Below are 10,734 nucleotides of genomic sequence, written 5' to 3' on the forward strand. Positions count from 1 at the left end.
ACACTCTCACCAGGAGCAAGATTACATATGTCTAACTTTGTTCCTCTGGAAAACTCGGAGTACAGCCTGGGAAAATGTGTTTGAATTGAAGCCAACTTGGATTCATGTTTCTGCTCCCTTTAGCCTCCACCCTGACAACAGGACCCTTGTTAATTAAAAATCACATGATACCAGCGTATTCCCTGTTGGCCATTTTATTGTTCAGAGGCTCATCTAATAAGAAAGTCATTTGTGCCGTTAGAGCGTGCTATGAGTAGGTTAAACTCATTTCCACCAAGTTACCTTGAAGAAAATGGATAACTTTAGCTGATAATAAATATGACTTAGCCTCAATTTAGATAGTCATCATTTAATTTAATTCAAATTAATTTGCCTTGGCTGAGATGAACCTTCCTTATACTGACAGGGAAATTTCTACATTCTCAGCAGGTCTCATGTCTTTGGGGTGCTAAAATCAATTAATATTTTGCTTGATAAAAAGTATTAAATAACAGAACAAATCCTGATACTTTTACATTATACATTTTTTATCAAAGGACACAATGAGGAACACACATTTTGTTTCTTTATTAAGGCAGCGTTAGGTTCCAATACATTTCATCAGCAGTGGTAGCCAATGTAGAGGTCTCCCATTTGCTTTAACACTGCAGTAAAAGTTTCCACATAACCACATCTATTGAACTTGTTTCATTAACTGATTGTTGAAAGAAATGAGAGCAGATAATAGGAACATCATGAACATTGTGAGACAACTCCCCACTCTAAAAAACACATTCCTCGAAGTAAATGTTGACTGTAAAAGCAGAGCTGAGAGTTATCTGTTATAAGAAAGACCAACATTTATCAACCAAAGTCTTGAAGGCACCCTGAGGTGTTTTCCTGTAAACAAAGATGATCTTGTTTACATTCAATCCTTTTTCTATTCTCCCTTTGGATTTTCTCCCTCAATTGAATGCCCCATGCCCTTAGCTCCTGCCGAACCCATCTCTTTCAACTGCAATGTCGGTGTGGGGAGGATGAAGTCAACCAGCACTCGCTTGCTGCCTTTACCCACAGACATTGAGTCTCACTGCAGTAATGTGATAATGTTAATGCTACAGTAAACCCCTGATCCTGCCCTGCAGGGGTCGTAAGTGCAATGACGAAGAGAAACCCTACAGCTGCACTAACAAAGCCAACTATATTCATACTGAATCATAAAGTTTCTTACCAAAATACATTGTGTGAATTCCTCACAATTGACATACATATTCCATCCAAAGCCAACCTCATAAAAATTCATTGTTTACATTCATGTTTACATCAGCCACTCATGTTCTTCTCTTCTGCTAATGGGGCAATGTTACATTTTATGGCACTTTACATGCACTTTACCTGCAGGCCTAATATACAGCAACTAAGTAGAGGTTTTCAGTATAAATAAGAATGCCTTGAATACATTAAAGTAGGAGCAAGATGAACATTACCAGTATAAATGTGGTTTGCATGTGTCTTTGTCCGCAAGGTGGGAGAGCAAAAATTGCCAATGCCAAAATTATGGGGACGTAATCATTGAGACATTACTCTACACTACAACTAGTGGTCAAAAACCATTACCATACCATTGAAATTAAAGATTTATTATAATAATCACATCCACATGTGCTCCTAATAAAGGACTTGTTCTGACTCATGGTAAAAAGTAGAAGCTTTAGTGATTATGAGATCATGTTTTCATCACACTAAAACATATAGTATAGCATATTCCCTGCTAACCATCAGATTGTTTCATGGAGACATGACGAGAGTTACCATACACATCAAGACAAACATTAGAAAATAATAGTGATGAAAAAAATTACAGTTCTGTGAAAACACAAGATCATTGTTAGGTTTCCCTAAGTGTACTCTATATGCAGCAGGTAAAGGCTAGATAATTCTCAAAGGTGCAAACTGTCACTACACAAAACTAAAATCTCTGTTCAGGTGATTTTTGCAGTATGTTATCATAATATATTTGTTGCTAATGAGTAGTCCTACGACCAAATACACAACTCCCTTTCTTGATACCAAAGCCTCAGTCTATGAATTACAGAATTGTAGTAAACCTCCATCCATCTTTCTTGATGCTGAAGAAAACTTAAGTCTTTGGTTTGACGTTTCACATTTCTACTTTTCTTTTAAGAAACGGTGAATGTCACATCTTACTTTCATACAGTATCAATACCCATGATATGTCTTCTCTAATATGTGTTTTGCTTGATGACATTTGATGTTAAGAAATAACTGCATTAAATGTACTTAAAATGAATATTGTAAAAGTTTAAATATCCTTCACTGATTGCAAAGTTTACCTTTAGACTTAATTCCCTTTGGCCACACCCACAATGGCTAACTACTGATTTTGGCTGTTTAACGCTCTATGTTTTAAATACGTAGATCAATCACTCAGTGCACTAAATCTGATCAACAATCATAATTCATGTCAACAGACCTATACAAATTTCATTGCAATGTTCCATCCATAACTTCAATGTATGGGTTGTCTATCAAATGTCAATAAGCACAATGGCAGACTCTTCATAAAGGGAGTGCATGACTTGGTCTTGGGATCTGTTCAATTTCAGAAGCTCCTTGGATAGTTGGACATTTGGATGTTGTCTCCTTGGACTCCTGGGTTGTAATACGCTGCACCACCATAATTCAGGTCCAGAGGCTCACTGTTGTCTAATCTGAGAACTGGAAATAAGACAGGTCAAATTTGAATATTCAGACATTTGGTCAAACATTTCTGGGATCGGCATATTGATTTATTTTCTCTCTGTCTCTCTCTCTGAATTGATGCTGGAGGAATTTGCCCCCAGTTTCATCCAGGTCATTTTCTTGGCTGCTCTCCACAGATTATATTGTGTTGTTATATGTCATTATCGGATGAAGCTGTGTGTGTAAAGAGTCTGCGGGGGCAAGGCAGGTGATTAGAGTGGTGCTGAACTTGGAGCCACAGTTACGACCAGCAGCCAGCAGCCATATACATCTATGTCAGCACAGCAGTGTATCCGATCACACTCAAAATCTTGTCAAAAACACCTTTTGTGTCAGACTCAGAAGTTGTCAGTCTCTTACAGCTGCTCTTTTTATGTATCTTACTATTCTGGATCTTTCATAGAGACATAAAAATGTGACTAAATTTGATCTTTTCTTAATCCAGAAACATAGTTACATTATCAAATCCCTCTGAATGCTTTACAGCCTCAGTCTAGTGCCACAACTATACAGGGAGAAATAAACTGTACACAACTCAGGGATGTCAACATATCCAGCCACAGCGCCTCAGCTGACCAAATTGCATTTCATCCACAAGACTTTGGAGGGCTGTGACTTTCTTTCTTCTTTTTACCACAGGAACAAAGCTACATCTGGGAATAAGCTATTGTTATTACTGTTGAATTGCTGTTGTCCTCTCCAGCTACATGTACTGAATACAACGACTCACCCATTCTTTTTTTTGAAGGTCTTTTTGGGAAATGCTGGAAGTCACTAAACCTCACTGAAGTCAAAGTAAACACACTTGATTGAGGGAAAGTGCATATACCATAAAAGTAAATTACACTTAATCACAAGTAAGACCAGGAACTCGCAGACAGGGCTGCAAATCCTCTCGGGACTAAAGACTTTGGGGTATGATAATACCATTGCTGCTGTTTGTAGAATGTTTGACTTTCAACGACACATAAAATAAAAGTCATGGAGTCATTAATGGAGTTGAGTGAATGTTTTTCAAGAAAGCTGTCTTTAGGTTTGTGTCAGTAGCCAAACTGTCAGGAGTTATCCCATCATAAGAGAACTTGTGGGGGTTTTCCACTGTAAAATGTTTCCTGTTTCTGTATGAACCTCTATGTTTGTGCTACAATTCAGTGTTGTCATCCTAAACATCACAGACTAAAGCCATCTAAAATACAATTTCACCAGTGGGTGGAACTGTCCTTTGAAATACGTACAAATATACAAAAACATTTTCAAGTTACGTTCCAGCCTGATGTGTTTGCAAAGCCTACCTCACCTGGGTCTGCACGGAAGTCTTCCACCAGCTTCCTGTGAGAGAAATCCTTCTGTTTTCTCTTTTTCAGAATGATGTACGCCACCAGGCCCACACAGGCTAGAGCCACTGTTGTTCCCAGGACAGCACCCCACGCCTCCTTCCTTTTACTTATCTGAAGATCCGACGCCACACCTGAAGGGGTCACGGGAGCCAAGAGTCATACATTATTCATCAACTGCAAAATTACTGTCATCAACCACTGCCTCAATGAGGTTTAATTGTTAGATAATTATCTGTGAAATGTGTTTTCGAAATTACTTTTCCTAATGCAGCACTTTCCACAGATGCACAGCTCAGTTACTCACCTGCACAGTCTGGTCTTGTTTATTTTGGGATAGAATTAAGATTGCCAACATCATTAGAATTTTGTGAAAATATTAGAATATGTTAAGATGTGAGACGACACTATTCATATGACTCGTACATGTTGTTCAACCTTATAGTGTGATATTTTTTTCTGTGGAACGCTGATATGTGCTTCTTCTCTATAAAGAAAAAACCCTTAAACACAAATAAAGCCCACATTCTAATTTTACAGCTGTGTCATCATATAATAACGGATGTGAATAACGTGCAGAGACAGATAATAAATCAAAGTTAAATGTGTGAGTCATTCAAAGCATCTTTTCATTAACAATAATGAGTCACATGCTGACAGAACAAGCTTTTAGTCAAAGATCCCATTAAGAGGCCCTTCAAAATGTGATCTATATTCATCAACATTACCCAGATAAGAAAAAAAATCACATTTAAATGCACACAGACTGCATATAAACAGAGCACTTTTTAACAGACACGCTCTGTTGCATTACTCTGTCAGTGCATTTCATTTTCAATCAGCCGTGCCTCTTTGTGCTCTCTTACAGTGAGACTGGAGCCCCACCTGAGACAGTGTGTGAGACAGTGTGTGAGACAGAGAGAGCTGGACAAAGATGACGGTATTCATTGGGTGGCCTGTTGCCACTGATGTCACTGTTGCTTAACGTTAAGTTACAGTGATAAACTCTGCCATGCCTCATTTCCAACATTTCTGTGTGTACCTGCTCCTACAATAACTTGTGTTGAAAATGTCCATGAATTTATTGAATGATTGATGAGTTATTCTATTTTGCAAAGCATTGCCTGGACTCAAGTGTGAGCAGTCTCAAATCTCTACTTCACTTTTTCTTAACTATTTCTTCGATACGTTGCACAATCGAGGTTGAGTTGTGTAGATTATGTTGTATATATTTTCTCAAAAGATTGAAAGTAACTTTTCTCAAACTTTACAGCACACCTATCTTGATCCAACACCCAGGCAGATGATGTAGTCTCTTTATAATTATAAATAGAAGGCTCACATTTCTATGCTTTAGAAATCTGAAGTCCAGCCATTGGGTGATCTTTGTGTAGGACTGGAGGTCAAGCCCTTGAAGTGAGGAACTACATGAAAAATATGAAATATTGGAAAAGTAAACTTGCCTTGAAAATGTATTCTATTTATCTATCTTGATTTTGTACTCTGTACCATAGATAGTTTGTTCACATTCAGTAATTTTTGGAAATGTAGCTTTCCCAATGCACGCAGACAGACAGACAGACAGACAGACATTTGCAATTCCAAACAGCCTTTTTCTGTCCTATCTGTGTGATCTTGTGGGAAATACCATTAAGAAGTCTCACGCCCCTGCAGAGAGGAAGTACAAGTAGCTGTGACTCCAGTTCACTGCCACCCTCAGGTTTTTTTACCCATTTAAACAGGGATTCATTGTCCTGATAAGAATACGCTTGTAATGGACTCCTTTACTCATAGCACGCTCATGGAGAGCACCTGAAATCCAACCCAACCTTATCCAATGAAAGAAGGTAAGTTTGTGCTCTGGCCATGGGGAAACAGATTTCAGTGGATGTGGGTCAGGGAAAGGGCTGCAGAAGGCAGTGTGTCAAACTGACAATAGTGATATACCGTGCTTTCAGGCGTTGGGTTTCGTGTTACTTTCAAGCCAAGACTCCAACAGCACTTTGAAGGATTTCAATTGTATTATGTCGCCCTATTTCCCACCTCACTCTGAGCATTTAGGTTTCAAATTTCCATGACACAAATCAGAATGAAGAACTAAACAGGAGCGTTTCTCTTAGTGTCTACCTCTAAAGCCTCTAAAACCGTGCTGTTAGGTAGAGCAAACAATCATGTTCTCTGGATATAAACTGAGCACCAGATACTCTGACACCTGAAACTACTGCAGTACCTCTTTCTGAGCTGCTCCCCGAGGCAGCATCCTTGTCAGTCACATTAACCTCTTCAGGTGCGTCAGAAGCAACTGTAGTTGAAGCCACGGTGCTTATTTCTGTCGTCGTAGTCGCGGGGCTCATTTTTGTTGTCTCTGGTGGGAATGTTGTAGAGGAAGATGTGATCGATGTCTCGTTTATCTTTGGTTCCGCTGTGGTTGTTGCAGTGGTATTGGACTCTGTGGTATTGTCTGGTTCCGGGGTGGATTCTGTTGTACTGTTGCCTTCTGGCTGCATCTCTGTTGTATCCATGTGATCTATAGAGCTGGTGGTGTTTTGTGTGTCTGGTTGAGTGGTGGAGGTTTGAGGAGATGTGGAGGTTTGAGGAGATGTGTAGGTTTGAGGAGATGTGGAGTCCTCCCCAGATTCTGTGGAGTTGTTTTGGTCAGAGAGTGTGGAGTCTGTTGTTGTGGAATTTGAAGAAATGGTGGCATCTTGCAATTTTGTGGGCTCAGTTGTACCATTGGGAAAAACAGGACCCACAGGGACAGTGCCTTGGGTCTCACCCTCAGATGCTTCCCTCGCTTCAATGTCTTGAGTTGTCTCTTCTTCCCCGCTAAACAATGCTGTGGGGCCCACTGTTCCCTCAGTTGTTACCTCGCTGGACACTGTGTCAGGCTCCTCGGTTACTTCATCTTCGCTTCTTAAAAAGCCCTGAGCTGCGGTTAGACTTTCATGTGTATTTTTGACCGGGTCACGACGGAGCCAATTTGAATCAAGTGTGCGGCCAATAGAATCGGTTGAAGTTTCGAGCAATGCGAGGTGAAAACACTGGGCAATCAGTAGGAAACCCACTGTCATCTTTAAATACGTTTCCATTTTTTCCTCCTGTCCTGTTTGCTCTGAAACACAAGAAATACAAAAAAAACATGATTTTAAGCAGCATATAATGAGATTGCAACTGGTATCAATCAAAACCTCTGCATACTGTATGCCAAGGAGAGTAAATACAAGTGGGAGGAGCAATGTTCATGCAATCCAGTACTTTATTTATGTGCTCTTTAAATTACTTGTGAGCAATTGCTTACTATGTGTTCTCATTTACAAAAAATTATGAATATACATATAATACAGACCTGTGGGGAGTTTTGCTACTTTTACTTAAATGTGTGGTTTGAATACTTTGCGATTGTGTATTGAGTGATCATTTGTCTCACATGCATAAACACACAAAGCAGTCACGTTGTATAAGTGTGTGTGCATAGTAGAAGCGGTAACATGGTGACAGTGAGTCATTCTGAGTCAGAGGTGTGTAGAGATAAATACACCCATAATCAACATGGACCCTGGAATGCAAACAATGTTGTTTTTTTCTATTTTGTGTTACAACTTCATTCTAGAACACATCTCAATCTGAAGTATCATCTTGCAGAAAACTAAAATTTCAACTCGCCAACAAGCCACCAACTCTAAGAAAACACAAACGTGTCCATGTGTATGTCCTGAAATAGAGAAACTTGAAAGGTATATCTCACGTAGGACACAAGAACTTGGGGTGCATTCAGTATGAATTGGGACTGATGATAAGAAAACCAGTGTGTGTGTGTGTGTGTGTGTGTGTGTGTGTGTGTGTGTTTATGTCCCTGACCACACAAAAGATCTCTCCTGTGTTTCCATTCTGAAAAAGCACAAAGTCACTGACTGTCATAATTGAAACAGCTGATCCCATTCAACCTCATATCTGTCACACACTTCCTCTTGTTTGCGTACAGAAGGACCTGCTCATTTGTTGATGTATTTGATGAACATGAGTGGATATCCTCTGATCATTTCTGGCTGCTTCGCTAGGATTTAGGTGGTAGATTTTAGCTCAACATTACCCAACAGGATACTGCTGTTCAGCAGAGCTCCAACATGAATTCTAGTGGGAACCGGTGACTTTTAGACAGGTAGGAGACTCCTTGAATGTCTCCGGGTCCCTTGTGAGCCATGTGCTCTCCCTTCTGCACCAGTACACAAATAGCTGCAGTGGCAAAGAATTCCTGCAGGGCTGTGAGTGACTTTGTTGATTGGTGGCTTTGTTCTGACCTGATTGTAGTTAGGAGCAGTGTAAACTGCTGTGCAGTGGCCTTTAGCAATTCCATTTTGAGGCAGGCAAATCTGTCAGCTTTGTAGCTTTGGTTTTTTCTTTGGTGCGTCATATCAGTACATTACAATATTTATATTTTAAAGTAAACAAAGGTAAGATTCATTCAAATAGATCCAAACATTTTCTTAAAGCTTATCAACTTTACAAAATTGGAGCTTTTCTCTCACAACATCCGTCTCCACAATAATAACTTTAAATAATTCCCTTGTTTTAATTTTGTATCAATGCATTTGAGAGACACTTGTGAATTGCACAGACTGCAACAGTAAAACATTATTTCTCATCTGAAAACATCCGAAAACCCAAACAAATCTCAAATGTGAGGAGTTTTACAGCATAATAAAAATGAGAAATGGGACTTGCTTGGAATCAACTTCTAAACCCCATTTGAAACACAAAAACTGCATTTGCAACTTACTCATATGATGGATCAAGTTATATGATGACAATTTTAAAGCATTAAATTGGTATCACTTTCTCATAATGCAGGGCTTATACATTTTCTTTTTGTATGGTTTATAGCTTATAATTACTTTCTAATTCATAAAGTATGATTAAAAGGTTATATACCTTTTGAATCACTGATTTTTACTTAACAACCAAGTCATCTAATTACATTGGTTAAACATGCAATTAGGCCAGGATGAGAAAAGTTGGCAAAACTGGGAGAAGTAAATGTAGAACTAACAGACAGCTCATTAGGCATAGCAGGCTTTGTTAGTTAGCATTGTTTCTTCTGAGGATGCTCAATATGTCTCACCCTATTACGGTAGAGGAGCATTACTCAAAGGTATCCTCCTCGCACGGAGCATCTGTGTTTGCTACAGCCCGGCCTCCACCTGTTCTGAGAAATCCCCTCAGCATCCAACACTGCTGAGGGGATATCTGGCTGTCAGCTTCCTACCATTGAGCCTGTTTTTCTTAGATATTCCTACACGTACACACAGAGTGATAGGAAAACCACTGCCTCTACTCCTTTAACCTACACACAGACACTAATTAGCTGTTGTTTATGCCACACATGGCTTTATTCGTTAAAGGTTAACCCTGTGTATTTTCTCACACTGTAATTTGTTAACAGCAATATTTATGTTACAACAGTGTCGCTGCATAAATCCTTAAAAATATCACAAGCAAGTCTATGAGGCAATACTGTCTGCGTGATTTCATTTGCATCATTTGTTTTTAAAGTTTTAAGCTTACCACAGATAGTTCACAACTCGTAAGCGTTGGAGTTGATTTTTTTTGCCTTCCAGCTAAACACACTTCAAGTACAAACATTTAAAAAATTCCCCCACAGCTGATATCATGTTGTCATCAGAGACTAAATGGGTTCCAGCTAAAGCCTTTTTCATGCTTCGGATGAGATGAAAGTCTAAGGGGGCAGATCAGGCAAGCGGCCAGCATATTCACGGCATGTTGGCCTAGTTGGTCCATCTTGTACTCACAGACCCTTGGCAACCTCCCTTGGATCTCCCCCGGCAACATAAAAGCAATTGCTCACCTCCTGTGTCAGCCCCATAAGTTATCAATCCAATTTAAATACTGTGTGTTTTCCATCTCTGTCTTTTCCGTAAGGTGTCTATCCGTGTCACTCATGTGTAACTGATCTTTTGGCATCAAGTATCAAAGTTTACCCTTCACACTAACAATATTTTGATCTCATGAACTAGTTTTGCTCTTCCATAAGGACAAAATGCTCTAATCATTGACAGATCTAACATCGATCCTTGTGTTCCTTTACCCTGTCACCTCTTGTCGTTTCATAAATAATTCAGCAACCTTCCAGTTGTATTGGCTGGTAAAGCAGTAAAGATTTATACAAGTCCAGTTTATCGCCTCATACATATTTCTGTGGAACAACTGAAGACATCAATGAAATCTTTCCATGGTAAACACCTTACCTTATTCTTGGGCCCTATCAGACGAGAACAGGTGCAGGGGAACAAAATCTCTTCACTGAGCTGCCAAGCAGGGTAGGAGTGGATCAGCAATCAGTCTAAAAAGGGAGGGAGGGCCTACAGAGTGGCATTCAGGGAACAACTAGGAACCTGCTCAACCTGCTTCCACACCTGCCAGCAATGGTAACACACACTGACTCCAATCCAGCCAGCCATTCAGCCTGTTTAAGGCCACACTGGACAGGAATTCAAATGAGTTAGGAGGAAATGAGGAATAGGCTGTGTGGTTTGGGGAATATGAAGTTATTACCACCTAATTTATAATGTTCCTATAGAAATGGCTTAATTGTATTAGTATTTGTTTGCCATGTTTCCTGGTTGCATGGTAAGTTGTAGTG

The 10,734-nt window shown here is 39.6% G+C and overlaps 1 protein-coding gene across 2 annotated transcripts; it reads right to left on the reverse strand.

Annotated features, from left to right (window-relative positions):
* Positions 1-552: 552 nt before the first annotated feature.
* LOC143004812 (uncharacterized) lies at positions 553-10,448 on the reverse strand. 2 transcript variants are annotated; one of them, XM_076155965.1, is made up of 4 exons: positions 10,340-10,448; positions 6,307-7,188; positions 4,040-4,210; positions 553-2,718 (listed from the first exon to the last, which is right to left on the reverse strand). In XM_076155965.1, the coding sequence occupies exons 2-4, from the start codon at positions 7,163-7,165 to the stop codon at positions 2,603-2,605; spliced, it is 1,146 nt and encodes a 381-aa protein (XP_076012080.1). In that variant the 5' UTR covers positions 7,166-7,188; positions 10,340-10,448; the 3' UTR covers positions 553-2,602. The 2 variants fall into 2 exon arrangements, with proteins under 2 accessions (XP_076012080.1, XP_076012081.1); XM_076155966.1 differs by having other exon boundaries at positions 4,035-4,210.
* Positions 10,449-10,734: the final 286 nt, after the last annotated feature.

Source organism: Genypterus blacodes, unplaced genomic scaffold (genome assembly GCF_046128005.1).
Source record: "Genypterus blacodes isolate CSIRO-AG114 ecotype Tasmania unplaced genomic scaffold, CSIRO-AGI_Gbla_v1 ptg000067l_1, whole genome shotgun sequence".
NCBI lineage: Eukaryota > Metazoa > Chordata > Actinopteri > Ophidiiformes > Ophidiidae > Genypterus > Genypterus blacodes.

Coding starts and splice junctions, on each gene's coding strand:
- LOC143004812 (XM_076155965.1), bottom strand. CDS start 7,165: ATGGAAACGTATTTAAAGATGACAGTGGGTTTCCTACTGATTGCCCAG. Junction 4,211..6,306: donor GGGGAGCAGCTCAGAAAGAG/GTACTGCAGTAG, acceptor TGACCCCTTCAG/GTGTGGCGTCGGATCTTCAG. Junction 2,719..4,039: donor AGACTTCCGTGCAGACCCAG/GTGAGGTAGGCT, acceptor TCTTATTTCCAG/TTCTCAGATTAGACAACAGT.